Source organism: Apteryx mantelli, chromosome 7, assembly GCF_036417845.1.
Source record: "Apteryx mantelli isolate bAptMan1 chromosome 7, bAptMan1.hap1, whole genome shotgun sequence".
Lineage (NCBI taxonomy): Eukaryota > Metazoa > Chordata > Aves > Apterygiformes > Apterygidae > Apteryx > Apteryx mantelli.
In genome coordinates this window covers 30,054,147-30,071,505 of record NC_089984.1, presented here as the reverse complement: position 1 = coordinate 30,071,505, position 17,359 = coordinate 30,054,147, and the positions used below count along the sequence as shown (strand labels likewise).

The following is a 17,359-nucleotide window of genomic DNA, read 5'->3' as shown; positions in this document are numbered from 1 at the left end:
GTAGAGAACAGACAAACACCCTCCAGGAGGGGAGAGGGCACACGGGCAAAATTTGCAAGAGCCTGAAAATTAAAAAAAACTTAGATGTATTAGCACCCACACTGTGGGACATTTGTGGAACATTTTTTTCTCTCTCAGATTGGGGTTGTTATTTTAGATGAATGAATCCCTAAAAACAGTAAAAGTAGAATTTGGCTTTATTATTAAGCTTTCAAAACAAAAAATCTTGTGAGGCAACTAAGGCTAATCAGATACAGACACACAGGCCATAAGCAAATGCAATAGCTTGTATAAAACGTGCACATATGCACATGCCCTACCAGGCTAAGCTGTAAATTCTCTGTTAAAGGAAAATTCTCAGTGATTCACTGAAACAAGGTCAGCATGACACTGGATTTGCTTGGGACCCATCTACTTCAGTATCGTGTCTCTGCTGCAGGGATGCAGAACTGTCTGTCAAACATGTAAATCAGCCGTAGGCCATGGGACGGTAACCTCCCCCTGCTCCCATACAGGTCCTATTCTTATCTTTTAACTTTAGAAATTAATTTGAACTCTGAAGCAGAAAGTTTAATATATCTTCCTGAATGCATTATTAATGATAACTGTATGAGATACTCTTGGCTTCCCATTCTTTTTCAGATTAAACTACTTGGCCTCAAGTGACTTCCTAGAGGAATAAGTTACACTGTCATATCTGTGAAAAAATATTACTTTAGTAGGTTTTGAATTTTCTGCATGTCATATCTCCTTATATTTGCATATAAAATGAAGAAGCAAGTTCCTGATCTATCTTCTCTCAATCATGTACGATTCTATATGCTTATATCTTCTTTTTTCCCCCCTCCTTTCCAAAACAAGCAAGCCAAGTCTTACTAATTTGTCTCATGTATGAGACTGCTCTCCTGGTCCCCCTTCTCTAAATTTTTTTCCTAGAGCTGCCATGCACCTGGGCCTAGACATGTGCAAGCCTGAACATCAGAACCACCTCTGAGAGGGCAAAAGGAGTCTTAAGACAGCTCTGGGATAATTGCAAACACGTTGGGAAGATCACAGTATGTTTACAGAAAGTAATAGAACTGCGTTAATACCATTAAACCAATTTCTCCTGGCTACTACAGAAGACATGACATTTTATTAACTAAAGACATACTTGCAGATGTGGGTCAATCTCAAATATTGTCTCTCCTCTTCGCATATCTGTTATTAACCACGGGCCGCCAGCTCTACAAAGAAAGAAAGGTAATGAACCAAACAAGGACTTTATCTAGTACTCTCCAGATGGAGTCCCCAGGGTGGACCTGTACTTGGAGGAGGAACAAGACAGTTTTAAAAAAGCCTAGAAGCCCCTCCACGCCACATATATATCCCATAGCACCCATTTAGCCTTTACATTTTTACATAACGAAAGCCATCCATGCCCTGACTGTTATCTGCCTAGTGCCTGGCACCACCAAGTCTTGCAACACAGTCAAGATCGGCTCAGGCTATCCCCTGGGTGGACCCTCTCACTCCTACAAGACTGAACTGCATTTTATTCTTAGTAGGCAACTCTGAATTGGGACAGAGAAGTCCAGCACAACCTGGGCCTAGGAAAGGCAAGCAAGGCCTGGGGCCGAGATTTACTACCTCCATTACACATCTAAAGATGCAGCAGGGTCCCAATGGGGCTTTGCTTTCTGCTGATATCAGCAGTCATGTTCAGTACCATGAAAAGCTTATTGCTTTGATTAATATCCTCACAACAGACGTTTTGCCTGGTTGGTACTTAATGGCTGCGTGCTCAGATGGTTCAGAAAAATCTGTTTTCATTAGCAGTAAAAGTTGGAAGGGTCAAGATGTTTCCTAACAAAGGTGATAGAAAACATTACTAAGAAGACAAACTCAGGACTTTAATTTAGGTTACAATGCACACAAACTGCAGAAATCAGTTTTAGAGGGTGCTTTTCATTTGAAATAAAATCTGATTGAAGTCTTCTGGAATTGCCATAAAAATTTCACTTTTACGTTAAATACTTCGTTATTGCAGTCAAAAGCCCCCTCCTCTGGCCTTATCTGTGTTACAGTCTCTTAAAGCACTTGCAGTCAGAGCATTTAAAGTTAATATTTTATAACTCCTCAGATGCATTGATAGCCACTCTTTTTTCACATCACTTTGGAAGCTGTTAATTGTTAACTGCAGAGGTGCCACCTGCTTCAGTTCCTCGCCTGGGATGCAAGAGACTTTCACCCTGACACCACATCAGCAGCTCAGTAGTTTGCAGCATATTTGGGTTTCATTTTACCCTTGGAAAGGTGCTTGTACCACAGCACAAAAGCAGTACTTTCCCCAAAACAGAACAGGAGAACACAGTGAGGAGGGTAGCAAATCTGCATAGACTTAAGAGGAACCAGAGAGGCTGCAGGCAGTGTTTATTGCCTTGAGGTCCCAGAAACAAAGTTTGCAGCTGCACAGCTTCTCTCTTCTCTAGGGCATCCTCATGAACTATCTGCACTTGTGCCTTAGAGGAGAAAGATTCAGAAGAAATTTGAGAAGTTCAAGAAAACCAGAAGCAAAGGCTGGACTCTCTCTCAACAACAACAACAACAACAACAACAACAACAACAACAACAACAACAACAAAAAAAAAAAACAAGGCTGAAATAAAAGTCCACTGTGGGACCAGAGAGTGGGCTATGGTGCTGAGGAGCACATGCTCAAAACCATTTTATTTAAAATTTTTCGAGCTACTATCATACTGCAATAACCTCCTCTAAATAGGAGAGGAAAACATTCAAACAAAACACCTGCAAGCAAAAAAAGGTTTAGCTGCAACCCTGGCAGCAAATAAGGCATCAACATATCATGTAACATTTGAAGTCTTTCTCCTCCTTGATCCAACATTACAATGGAGAAATAACAGAACGAACTTCACTAGCATGAACACTCCTCCTCCTCGAGTTTGCCATGATTTTCTCACTTTCAGACAATATCCAAGCTTTACTAGGCTTTTTAAGTCAGACCTTCCACCTTCTTTATTATGGACTACATAGAGAGGACAACCAGTAACAGTTACCCTGCTTCTCCCAGGAAGAACCAATGAGAAAATGCTGCATGCACAACAGGAAGGAAATTAAGCTTTCAAGAGGTCATTCTGTTCCACCCAGAACATGTTGACTTTCACATGCATTCATTTGCCATCTAAGTGTCTGCACATGAGAAAAGAATTGCAATGAATTCCCATCTCCTGCTAAAGCACAAGATTAAATAAGTTTCATCAACAAGTTAAATACTGTTAATAAAAAAACCCACACAACTTAATTGTTCTCTCTCAGAATGCACTACTATACGGGGCTGTACAAGCTTTCAGACAGTTTTCTCTATTCTATATGGGGCTGTACAAACTAAGCAACACTTACACAGGCACAGTCCGAAGCAGTTCCAAGATCCCTTGCCCATTCCACTGCTGAGCAGCATGCAGTTCCTCAGTGCAAACCCCAACGATCTGGAATAAATAAAACCAGAGATACTAAATAGCATGGAAACAGTGCAAGAACCATAGAGAAAATGTGCCATGTGCTCCTAGATCAAACTGGAGATACAGGGAAGCACCATTCTTTTAAACTAACTATATCAGAATGGAGCTTGAGACAACAGAGAGATTCTTCAGCTCCTTATACCCTCTGCCCACATCACGTAAGGTGGCCCAGGCATGTAACATTCAGATCTTGCATGGAGCATGTGGATTTAACTATGAGAAGGGCCCGGTGAAAAATCAGAGTTTACCAAAGATCCACTAGGCCATTCCTGCACTTCAGTCAACACAAGACAGACCAAGGCAGCGCACGTTAGGGTCTGAGCACACGCTCTGTTAGCCAATTGCTAGGAGCAAATGCGACACTACGTCAGCAACTTCAATTAGGCAAAGGACCTACTGCCACAAAGGAATGCTTTGGTGCTTATAAATCCTTGACCAATTCAGTTTGCTGACTGGTTAAATCTTATCCAGCACTACAGAGTTGCTTACACATCACATAACCCACTCTTCACTGCAGGCAACTGCAGACATCTACCTTCCTGTCCAAGGCAGGATGTGTTTGCCTTTCAGGGTGGGAACTGCCACACTGAGCAATACCAGATGTCCCTCTCACAGCAGCTGAGATAGCCACCTCAAACGAAGGGGCAAAACACTCTTTAGTTGATAGAGAAAGGCAGTTTCTTCCTGATCCACCAACTGCTGGCTTGTGCCTTGGAGAACAATGATTCACCCCTTGGGATGAGAAATTATTTTTTATTTTCTCTCTCAAGAGCCTAAGCCTTTTGCAACAACATTGAATTTTTGGTCAAAATTTGTGCAGCTAGTGCTTTATCAGAAAAGAAAACTGGAAACTAAATTCTGAAGAGCAGTAAGCAGAAGTGCTTGATGTGCCTTTGCTACAAGCGTATATCTGCACTGATAGAGATCTGTGTGGAAAACCATCAACATTAGCATGCACCTAGTCCTGCACACCCTGCCGCCTGTCCCTTGCAGAGAGCTCTTTCTCAGGACCCAGCCCTTGGAACCGACACTTCACCCCACCCATCCACGAGGCTTCCTCAGCAAACAGCCTGAATCACCCTCACTTCAGCACATCCCTCCCTGGGCCTTTACTCACTAATTACATACAAACAGCAAGACTCTAAACAGGAAATTATTTTGTGTTCGCTCCTTTCTTTTTGCAATCATTTATCCTCATGGGTCAAAATAAATCCATAACAACGAGCAAACAAACAAACAAAGCGGAAAAATAAGTCAACCGTATGCGCTGTGAAGATGATGAGAGGCCAAGAGCCTCAGGATGCAACAAGTTGACTGTCCTTCAATCCGGAACAGCTGGGCACTAAAGAAGAGATGGGGACTAACGCAGCACTCACTGGGGGCCAGCCAGGAATTGCCCTGCTTAGCTTTGCTTTCTCTCTCTGCTTCCAGACCCCACAACTCACCTTTTACTGATTAACCCACATCTCTCTCTTTCCTGTTGATAAAGCACAGGCTTTCGGGCACGCCAGAAGATTCAGAAAAGCCTCTTCCCCTGCATGGCAGTTGCCTTGTGCAGGTCTGTGATAACGGAGCTTCCCCTCACTCCTGCTCATAATCACTTGTTGCAACCAGAGCCAGGGACAAATGGGAGCAACCTGAAGCTTAAATTGTAAAATACAGATACTTGCATCTTCCCACATCAAAGAAGCTTTTTCATGGGGCAGGGAGAAATCAGCAGTTGGCCTAAACAGCTCCAGATGTGGGGTTAACAGGCAAGGGATTTTTTTAATGTTTCTTCTGCAAAGCAAACCTGAACCTTTCTTAAACAGTAGATCAATACAGGTGAATTCACTCAGACTCTAAAGAATCCTTGTGCCAATGCTACAGGCTATAGTTCAGCCATTAAATGATGCGAAAGCAAGTCTGAGTCCTACTCCAAGCACCTCTCTGCCTGGACCTCAAACCACTGGATCACTTATTAATACTGCCCTAGCATGAATTTGAATTTAGCTCTGAATAATCTTTTAAAAACTGTTTCTCTGAGTCTTTTTCCCTATGTTGGTTTTTGAAATTTCAGAGCAGTAATATGCAACATTCAACTCTGGGTCTGTTTCAGGGTGTCAAACTTCTCTCCATCAGACAGGCCTCTACCACGAAAACTGTGCGTGCCATGGCTCATTACCAGTAACATCCTTACTGAACACCACCAAAGGAATGACTCAAGGATGAGATCCATTGTAATCAAAGCAGGAAGAAAAGTGGAAAACAGGGGAATAAGCATTTGACAGCAAGTCCTGAAAGACCATGTTATTTATCAAAACTAAATAAAATGTAATGTCAGCTCCACTCCATAACCAAGAGGTGACCATCAGAGCCCCCGCTACTGTGCCGTACCTGTAGGAAAGTAACAACCCCAAAAGGAGTTTGCACTGGCTGCATCTGCGGGTCTTCTGTCAACAACATATGCTGGATTCTAGATTCACTGTTGTCCAAAGGGCTGTGCCACGATACATGGTCACCGCTACAGAAGGTGTTTTCTGCAAGGAGGAAAATAAAAAATATTTAGTGATTACAATCTGCCAGAAGCTGGAAGAATAAACCAGGGACTTGTTCAGGTCTCATATTCCTTCTGTAAGCATCTACTCTTGGCCACTGTCAGACAGGGACCTCTGGTCAGGCCCCGGACAGTCCCTTGCTGCTATTCAAAGTGACTGCCTCTAGCCAGCTCTGCTGAGTGTCAGACAGCTGGAGCACCCAATCCTGAGGAAGGAAAAGCATCTGGTTGAGGCATCTGAATTCAAGCACCAAATTTAAAACTGCCTGATCTTGAGTCACAGTCCTGTAGCAAAAAAATAGTGCGCTGGTTTTGATATTAATCCCAACACAGGAATACAAACAAATAAAATTAGTCTCTCATTTATTATTATTCTCATTTTGTGCGAGGGCATAGATAGTCAGCTGGCCATACTGGATGCTTATGGAACAGCAGTTCATACTTAATTTGCAACTCTGATTTGCCACAGAGAAAACATTCTGAAATGCGAATTAAACACAAATAATACTCTGTTATATCTAATAAAAATCCACAGTTTGCTGCCCAACTTGTGACAGTCTAAGTCAAAGTCACTTTCTCTTCCAATTGTCTGGCAGCTCTGGTACAGAATTATAATTAATATATTCCTTCTTTCCCAAACAATGAGAAAACCAGTAGGCTATATAAATTTCACTCTATGTCAGAATGGACTGCATCAAAACAAACGGCCAGAAATTATTATTCTTTCTTCATGACCATAAGAATTTTTCTTCTCCTCCTCTCCTGCTTAGAAAGAGAAAGAAAACAGAGAGTCCCATGCTCAGTAGCTGGTGCCTGCCAGAAGGCACACCAGAACCCATTCATATGTTGCTGCCTTGTCACAAGGAAGGGTAATGCTTGTTTTCTGAACAACTAGAAGTGAAACAATCAACCATGAGCATTTTCTCTCCAGTTAAAGCAGGGGCCACTTGTACACAGTTCCAAGAGCACATGTACAAAAATGCTGCCCATTTGATTGCCTCGCACTTGGTCTTGTGCTTGTCCCATTCTGAATAGAGTTTTTATAGTACATACAAATAAACAGCCTAGAAACCAAATTCTGCCCTCTAATGTAGGTGTGGTGCCCCAGGGATGAACTGGGCACTTGAGACTGGGGTATCTCATGTGACATAGAGCAGGAACCATTCAAAGACAGGGTGCTGTCTGGTCTGGCTTCTCCTCTGCCTCTCAGCTATGAGCAGACATCTTCCTGGCTTTTCACCTAACCTTCCCAGCTACCTTCCAAATACATCTGTGAACAGGACATCTCTTAAGCAAGTATCCATAGTGCTTATCTGAGAATTCTTGAATTGGGCATGGGCAGCTTCTGCAGCAGCAAAAGAGAATTAGCATTTGTCAGCAATTGCAGCTTTGTCCCCAGTCACATTAAGTAACAACAGAAACTGGGAAGCGGGTGCTTACGCACCAGTCATTGTTCACCAGCACTGTGACAACTCCGTGCACGTACTCTTGGCCAGCAGCAAGTGCAGGATGCTTCAAATGAGCCATCAGTGGCAGAGTGCTAAGCTAACCAGAGTTATCTTGCAATTGCTGTGGTTAAAAATGCTTAAAGATCATCACACTGATAGCTAATTCATGGTTACATGTTCATGACTTTAATTCAGGGTGTTGTGGGCAACTCGTAGTGTCTCCACCAGGTGTCCCCATTGGTGTTTATTTGAACATTCATACATATTTCTGCAGATGTATTTCTTGGAGAGCTCATTAGACAAAGTAAGAATTAAAATAAACTCCCAACACTGTAAGCAACTTGGCCTGAAGAACAAGGCATGGAGTAGAAGTGTTGTGATAAGGAAGGGAATGTTTTCCTTAGTTAGAACTAGGAAAGAGAGAAATCAGCAAGTGCAAGCTGCTTAGAAAAAAGAGGTTACCATTATGTACAATAAATTACACGCTTTCAAGCTCTGTGACTGGAAGGAGTGGTTCAGCACATAGCTCTTGCACTCTCTACTTTCAAAGTTGGACATATAGGCAGACATAAATGAAAAACTTGATTTAAAAGTTTTCTTACATCAGAATTTGATTAAAGAAATAAACAACACTTACAATTTTGCAAGAGATCTTGCTGATATTTTCCAGGTTAACCAAAATGTGGCCGATTAATTTTTTTTTAAATGATAAAAGCTTCTCAGTCACAGTTTTCAAGAATGAAACAAAGCCACAAAGAGCTTATTCTTGGGTCCTGTCTTTCTACCACAACATTTTGCCCATCAAATGCTCACACAATTCTATGCTGATCGATCGCTGCATTTCACTGCTGGTGCTGCTTCTCCTGGGAAATCCCAGCCCGTTTAGAGCAGGTTTTCAAATGCAAATATCTCTGCTGGAAACCCACCTGTTTATGTCTATGTGAACACTGAACACTTAGAAAATCTCCCTCTCTCTCACATGCACATGAACACCACAAAATTCACACTGACTGCTCAATTAAATCACAAAAAAACATTGTGCAAGTAACATGAAGCCCAATTAAAATCCATAAGACTGCAGGAAATTCAGAAGGCCTAAAACTCAGCTTGCTGCATGGTAACCCATATGGAATATAAGATTAGCTTTTGTATAGAGATAGTTGCAGTACTGAGGACAACTTGAATTACAGGAGTTGCAGTCACAGAAACTAAGAAATTACAGGAACAGAGAAGGACTAGATAATGACTTATACCAGCCTCACGCTGAAAACAGTGGTGAGTATCCTCCCTTCCTACCTTTCACACTCATATTTTCAAAATAAGACAATCAAAATCTTTCTAGGCTTTTAAACTTAAAACAATATTCTTACCTAAGAATCACAAAGTTTTCATAAATTATTCCCACAAAGAAAATCAATAACTAAATTTGGGGCTTTCATGAATGTTGAATCGGAACATACAACATCCAGATAAATCCTCAGTCATCACCTTTCTCATAGATGGGAAAAGTCTCTTGTGGTTTTTGCCCCTTCTCTACCATTTGCAATGCTCTCAATAACACTTAGTAAACCTTCCTTTCATCCACAAACACTTACTGTGCGCTAGCATTTTCATATATATTCCCATAAAAACAAGAGAAAAGCAGGCACAGGACGCATGCACTTATTCCAGGTACGCTAGAAGCTCAAATGCCTTACAAGTGACCCGCTTCAGTCAACTGTGCCTCTGAGAGCTGGCCTGAAGACGGCTACTTTGGTTCCCCAAAACACATTCCCATTCCTCCGACAGAGTGTGAACAAACTGGAGCAAGTAGTGCGCCATCTCCAATTCACTTCTGGATCTCTGTTTTGCATCGCTATAAACCAAGGATGGAACCTAGACCTTCAGTGATACGGATGACAATCTTGGTCTCTAAACAAGGTTCATCATTTTATAGCCATACCTTTCAGCATACATTTTGATCCCTAGTGCCATGAGAAATGTATGCAAGCAGCTGGAAGCTACTTACATATGGAAACTTGCAAATACAGACATTCAAATAAGTATTAATATACACATACAAGAAATGTTTTATGCAAAAATAAAAAGATTACACATAGAGGTCTATGTCCATCGGTTGCTGACAGAGTCTGACAGGTCTCACCTCTACAAGGTCACCAGCATTCCAAAGCAATTTCCAACTTTAGGCCACAACAACTCTCTTTCAGGTAAGCGCAGAACATTCCTTGGCAAGTTATCTTGGTTACTAAAACTGGAATTTTATGGCCTCAGCAACAAAGCTGGTTCCACAAGGATCCCATCACAATGTTGATGCTGTTTCAAGTCCCTGTAGATTTGGGGACAGTCTCTGCTCTATCCCAGCCCATTTATAGCAACCATTGACCCAATACCTTTCACTCTTACGAGCTCTGCCAAAACAACCCTTTTAACCTGTTGAAATGTTGGGAGGATTAGAACTATGGCAAATTTGCTTTCCTGGATTAGGGGAGGGATTTAAGGTCCTCTGTACAAAGACCAAGCACAATAGACTAAAAAAGTCCTTTTGTGCCTTATCTCCTAATAAGAGAAAATACATTTGGGTCCAGAATCTTGTCAAAGGTGAGGAGGCTCTCAGTGATAGCTGTGAAAAATCATGAGCTGTTACTGAACAAACACCTTCGCTACCAGTACAAGAGGGCAACTACTATGAGCACAAAACAACAGGACTAAGGTGAACTCACTCTTGCCTCTTTGAACTTCCGTGTTAACTATGACTGCACAGCAAAGATGACAAGAGCTGCGACATGTCCAAGGAAATCATGTTATGCAGGGGGATGAGTCTGATATATTCTTGTAGTAATAGCAAGTCTCATAACTGATGGCCAGTTGGTGTGTTTCCATTCTCAGGTGTAAGTTTGGAGGGGACTTCTGGGCTAGGGGAGAGGAGGGAGCAGCTTATGGAAAGGGAGCAGGAGAGACTAGTTAGACTTCTTGAGGCCTCTCAAACCAGCAAAGAGTTGCTTGATCAGCTTAGGGGCAAAAAGGACACTTGAAGCCTGTTCTGTTTTGAAGAGAGACATCTTTACTCTAGAACTTCAGAAAATGTATGACACACCAGACATTCAAATAAAGAGGAACGCAAGGAGACAAGGTGGGCTGTCCCAAAAGCAGATTGCATATTGTCACATCAAAAGTACCCTTGAACCTTGAGATCACTGGACTTGCTGAAAAAGCCCTTCTCTGAACAAGGGAAAGTACCAAAGCTGTTTATTCTACGGTTCTGCACATTGTGGTTGGATTCCTCACTGTCTATTGAAGGAACTCTGACTGAAGCTTTACCACAGTTACGGCAAGTACAGGAGGATGCTCCCACGCAGATTCACTTCCGTCTAACATGGAGCGTATGCATCTCTACTCTTCCACGTCGCAGGGGCACAGCTAGCATTTTTACTAACCTGCTCATTTTTGTGATCCTTTAAAGAACAGAACCTCTCTGAAAGCCCTACCACTCTATCAGATCTGTTTGACATTGGACAACAGGTTCAAGTACCATTAGTGCAGTACAGTCTTCTAGACAGAAGAATATGATGACTGCATAAGCCTTGTTTCCTTAGGTGACCACAGCAAAAACAATACTCAGTCACAAGAAAAAGCTACCAGGGCATCACTGGGGAATTGTCAAATCCCTAGGACAGAGGACACAAAGCATAGAAATGATCTGGCGATCCACAGGCAGAATTAAATAGCAAAGTAACTAAAAGAAAATATATTAAAAAAAGAAATCCAACTGATCTTAGTGAATGAATAAATTGGCAAGTCATCAGGAGCAAATTAGTGCTCAGATTTACAGCATACAAACCGAGTCACAGCTGCACACTTTTGCCCCTTGGTAAACCCGAGGTAGGTACATGTTCCCTCCATGAAAGGAAGAGTTAAGCTGCCCCACCTGCCTCACGATTAGTGCATACCCTTCAGCAGTTACCACAGGAGCCGTGGATGTGTTGTAATTGTACAAGGTTTTTTTTACAGCAACCTCTTGGACGTTCACACCCTTCCTGCATTGCAGGTGCATTAACAGGACTTAAGCCTAGCGCAACAAGGAGTTCCATCTTCAGGAATTTGAAACTGGTTCTTTTTCTGCAAGTTTGTGTTTTAACAAAAGCTACCACAAAAAAATTTTTTTTTTCAGTTGGGGAATGCTGATTCCATAAAATCAAACTACCTTATAGAGAGATATTGATTTCATAAAAATTCAACAGGGACATCATTAAAACATTTCATTTCAAACTTATTATTTGATTTCATAATTTACAACAGCAAACCTGAACCTTCTCTCTAGCTCTACAGAAAAGTTTAAATTTCCCATAGACCAGCTCTTGTACCATCCTATTATGCAAAAGCAGCATCTATAAGACAGTTATATCAGGCTGCTCTGTTAAGCTTCCCATATTTTGAGATCTTTAAAATGTCATTATCCATTTTCTTTTACAGCCCACATAAAGCAGGTGAGGTTCCTTCATGCAGCAATGGTCATAACTCAGCTGTGCAATCTCTCCTAACTTTACTATCCAATTGCTCTATAATGAGAACTGGGGAAATAACTCAGAGGGAAATATTGCACTGTGGACTAATAAATTTTACTTGTGTAGTGCTGTTCACGTATTTTCTTAGAGTGCATTCCCCCCAGCTTTAAGTTGACTAAATACAACTAATGCCTCAAGAAACAAACCCAAGCTATATCCTTGGCCTCAAGATGTTTTATAAATAGTTTAATGCATGCAACCCATGTTCTAAAGGTGTTGGCTAGCTCTAGAGATAAACAGAGATCACCTCAGGTTTATTTCTCATAGTATTTTCAATGTCTTTTTTAAACCTGATGTTTCCACGATGTTAGGATCTTGCTAGGAACCCTTCCTCCCTTGAATAACACCACAGTGAGCAGTACTGGGAACTAACTGAGATCCATCCAAAGGGTGGCCTCCAGGTTGAATCCGGCCCTAGGAACATTTCCCATTAGTTCGCTATTCTTCACCCAGAGGAGATGGGAAATAACAGTTTGGGCATCAGAGTCAAATATCTATGCATATGGGAAAGTGCAGAGGGAAAAAGAGGAGTTGATGCTGTTCTACCAGGAAGAAGGCAGCAAGGGGACTTGCAGCATAATCTCCTGCCCATGCATGGCCTGGCACAAAGTCCCCAAATTGAGTCTGGCTCCTGAGACAGTTGAGATCTGTCCAATCAATGCATCACCCTGGTTCAACCAAAGGTCAGAAACTTTCCCCTTCCGACTTGGTCACACCATGCAGTTCTTTAGAGTGATTTTAAATTAAAAAAAAAAATAGAATTGTAGCATGGTCATTCCTCTGTATCGCTTCTGAGATGCCTCCTCTTTCAAAATGCCAGTTAGAAGCTGCAAAGAAAGGGTTAAATTGTTCTCAATAGTTAATCTGTTTGTATTTGCACTGCAAAGTCAGTTTGATAACCCATCTGGATACTGTATTATGGGTTCTGAGGTAATACTGCAGAGAGTGGGAGAAGTCCTAAGTACATTAACTACCAAGCGTGCCTGATCTTGGGAAAACAGCTGCTCTGCTACACCCATATCCTTCAAAGGCAAATGTCTGTGTTCCTCTTTTGTTTCTGTGGCAAGTCAGGCTGTCACTACACGGTCACTTTATTCCAGGAAATGTGCAAGATGCTGCCGAGAGAGACAATCCTGCTTGTGCCTCTGCGACAACAGCCACGACCTGGATCACTGCCCTGCAACCAGTAAAGTTGCTCAGCTACGCTGGCGCAATGCTTGGCGCTTCTCTCCTGACTTGGACTAAAAAACCATATCTAATAAACCCGCAAGAGTGTGTGGCACTGGGGATGCTGGCAGGCAAACAAGATGACCACATCCCTCACAGCAGCCAGGCCTGTGTTAGTCACATCACTCGGCGGCCTGAAACCTCGCTGCTCGAAGGAGCACAAACCTGTATTCTGGATCCGGCTGTGAAAGCTCAGCTAAACTGTAGGCGGCAAGTCACTATCTTCAGCCAGCATAGCTCAGGAGAAATTCTGCATTTAAGAGCAAAGTAATGAAGGATTTTGGCTCCAAGACTTAGGGGTGAAGGAATGTTAAAAAGGTCCCCAATGAGTCCCACAGTGATGCAGCCAGACATTGAAATTGAATGCAGCTTATCATATAGTTGCAGAAATAATGTAATTGATCGCATTGCTATTACCCATGCACAGTGTGCATGATTTATTATATAAATGCATCTTCTCCAACACATTTTTAATATTCAGTCTGCCTTTGTTGTTGTTTTTTTTTTTTTTAAGGTAATCTGGCAGTCTGTCACAAATTAGATTTGTTGCTGTGTTTCAGTAGCATTTTGCAGTCTGAACAGCTAGAATTAATTGAGATACACTAAGGGCAGATGCAGAGTCCACTACTGAAAAGTATTAGCTATATTTTTCCACCAGAATTACTTAATATATTTCTAACTAGCTTAATAATGGATATAACAGTGCTTGCAATGATGTAGCTTTAACAAACTGATACAGAAGCTAAACATGAAAATTGTGTCCAAATATCTCAAATTAATAGTTACTGCAAGTCATTAGGCAGATGTGAATTTAAAAAAAACATGCTACAAAGAATAAGATCTCATTCAGACTCTTTGCCAGTCATTTTGAATTAAGATAATCTAGGGATAATCAAATTAACACTAAATTCAGTATGTCTGCCTAGCTGCCTAACCTACAAAGAACTGCACACATGCCCTGGAAGGGGGGAAAACAATTGTGATATAATCTGTGGGGCCTGCTGGCAGCGTTAATTTATAATTTCATTCTCAGCTTGAGCTGAATGTGTTTTAAGAACAACGTGTACCAGGAATTAGAAGCCAAGGCATGATATATTTGCATGACTTAAAAAATGCATTTCCTTCATGTTTTTCTTACGCAGTTCATTTTTGCAGCCCCTTATCTCCTGTCTGGGAAACAGGAACTGACCTAGCCCAGGCTCTCCAAAGAGGTGCAAATTTCCAGAGGGCATCCCATGGTGCTGCTGCCTGCTGCAGACATGCAGCATAGACAAGATGCCTTAGAAGAATTAAATCCCTAGCGTACAATTAAACAATAGCTCCACTGCAGGGATTCAATTGGGCTTTTAGAAACAAGGGGCCCAGACAAAATGTTCTTAAAAAAGTGAAAAAACAGATTATCAGTACTGTAAGGGCTGCTGAACCTCTGTGTTTTGAGGACTGAGTTCCTGAAAACAGAAGCGTGATGCAGACTGTATTTTCAACCTGCTGATCACCTTCAAAAAAAGTTCATTGCTGCACAGCTCCAGGTTGTAAGTCTGGAATTTTAACGATTTGCCCTAAAGAGTCCCATCAGTTTATGCAAGTATATATAATCTTATTTGATCATTTAAGTCCACTGGACTGAAAGCCAGATGAAGGGGCCAAAACCAGAACCTACTGTACTTCCCCAGGGTACCTTCACCAGCAGAACAAGCAGGATTCCTCGCTTCTCCGTGTACTGTTCAAAACTGTCATTCAATCCTACTGACAGTGGGATGGTGGAAAAAGTGTCTCACTGTACTGCAGCTTCCACTGATGGAGTTACGAATACTGGCTTTCATATTATAAAGTAGATCCCAGGCACCTGGGTGCCTTATGTGATATTGGAGACGGTCAGTCTTGTAATATTTTAGTAGAAAACCGAATGCTAAAATGCTATCATACAAGAACCAGTTTGGTTTGGGGTCTCCTTTACCTCTTCTGTTTTCCAGGACATTTCTTTCTATCCCTTACACATATGGGTTTTCGAGCTTGCTCCTTCTCCCTGCCCATCTCTATGCGCGCATACAATTTCCATTACCGCAGCCTCCGAGAATTTCGCAAGCAGACTCCCAGCGAGTGACTCCTGTGCCCAGGGCACGCTCCCACCCTCTTGGAGCTGTGGGCCCCCTGTCCTCTCCCTGACTCCTCACAGCCTCCTCCACCAAACACCTCCTCCCCCGCTTCCCCTCCTCTTCACAACTTCATTCAGCTCTGTGCCTGCCCACCCCTGCTCCTTACAGCCTTCCTCAGCCTCTGACCGTCCTCAGCCTCCTGCTCGGCAGAGAGGGAAGCTGGCGCACTCGGCAGGCTTGGCACATCCTCCGCAAAAGCTCTGCCCGGGGCAGGCTGCAGCTCTTACGTTGCTTTTGCAACAACACTCTTTTCACCTATCTACTGATTTATCTGTATAAGCACCCACCTCCAGGGAGGGAAACCTGGAGGAAGGCAAGAAAGGAAACGGCTTACCTGACACATCTGAGTATGGAGGGAAAGAAGCTGAACACGGATGCGAGTTGCTGCTCTGCCCCTTCGCGGTGCCACAAAAGCCTCTCACTCCAAGCCCTTGCTCTTCCACACCCTGTCACCCAGGCTCATCTCCCCTAGGTGCTGCAGGGCTGCTCTGCTTACACTTTCCTCCAACAGGCGAGCGGGATGATCTCTACCCTACCCCCTTCATCCCCCAGCCAAGCAACCACAAAAGCACGGGAGAGACGCACTTGCCAAATTTGGAGCTTTGGGCCAGTGTCAGAGCCCAAGCCCCACTGATAACGTCTCCCCCTGGGCCATATTATTTCGATTTCTCTGAACAGATATCTGGAGGCATTACCGCAGAGCCACGGCACTTCCCACCTGCGAGGCAGCGAGAGCAGCCAAGTGGCACCAGGGCAATAGCCTCCCAGAGCAGAGCCTCTTATGCACCTACCACCACTGTCCAGCCGTGCTGCCACCAGCTCTCTGCATCTGCCACCTTTCAGAGAGAGAAAAAGAAGTGTTTTACGGCTCTCTTTCAAAGCAGGGTATTTATGCCTCAAGGTTTCAGTAACTGAATAGTCTCAGGATGGGGTGGAGGACGGGGAGCAAGAAAGGATGTTACACAGAAGGATCTCCTGTCAGATAAGGACTCAACTCAGAATGGCCCCACGCGGCCAAATTGAAGCAATACTTGCCTTTTATTTAAAAATACTAGCCTGTGTTCTGACACATGAAAGCCAGAGTGTTTTATAGCTATTTGAACGTTTCACAGCTTGCTGCAGCTAGAACAAAGACTTGTACCAGCAGCATTAAATAACCTTGTAGGTGCCCTTAATGAGGGAAGAGAAATGCGACAGGAGAGAGAAACTTTTTTGAACCTCCTGCATCCTTGTGCATGAGCAAATCACTGAACAAGGGTATGTACCTACAGATGGGCACAGGAGCAGTGTGTGTACTCACTTGTGATCATCCTTAAATACCTAGCTTTGAGATGTTTCTGCTGAAGAGATTTCAAGGAGCTTGAAAGGGAAACTAAGGCACTATCCTCCCATGAAGGATCCACAGAAGATGCATGCACTTTACTGCTGAGCCTCCACACCACAGAAGTCTTACAAGTTTGACAGAAAGACTGCAAGAAGGTGCATGCACTAGAACATCACTGGCAGCGTAAGTTACTCAACAGAAAGGGCAAAAAGGGGAAGACAGCCTTGGTGAGAAAACATCTATGAGTTATCACATCATGACCTCTTAAGAGAAGTTATCAGGTTACCTTGATGCCAATTCTGGAGTTTATAATGGAAAGGGAATGGAGGGGTCTTTGAGAAAACAGAGTACTGCAGCATTTTTTCCCCTCAGTGGTTGATTATTTTCTCTTAAATTTTCAGGAATTTAAAGCTTGCATGGGCCAAACTTTTGTTTTGCTTTTGGCAAAGCAGGAGGCTGAAGGGCAGGAAACAGAGGAACTTTATATTCACACATATTTGTGTAAAAAATTATTTAGTTACACATTGAATCCTACCAACCCATTATAGTAGTGCAAGAGAAACACACAATGTTAGTCCAAGAACTATA

The 17,359-nt window shown here is 42.7% G+C and overlaps 1 protein-coding gene across 2 annotated transcripts in view; it reads right to left on the bottom strand.

Moving 5' to 3' along the window:
* SUFU (SUFU negative regulator of hedgehog signaling) overlaps positions 1 to 17,359 on the bottom strand; it is a 100,139-nt gene that overhangs the window by 41,656 nt on the left and 41,124 nt on the right. For both annotated transcript variants that reach the window (XM_067300183.1, XM_067300184.1), the window contains exons 4-6: positions 5,895 to 6,037; positions 3,400 to 3,485; positions 1,154 to 1,226 (exon numbers count right to left, since the gene is read on the bottom strand). In XM_067300183.1, coding sequence (XP_067156284.1) covers positions 1,154 to 1,226; positions 3,400 to 3,485; positions 5,895 to 6,037 — 302 coding nt within the window. The remainder of the gene's footprint in view (positions 1 to 1,153; positions 1,227 to 3,399; positions 3,486 to 5,894; positions 6,038 to 17,359) is intronic.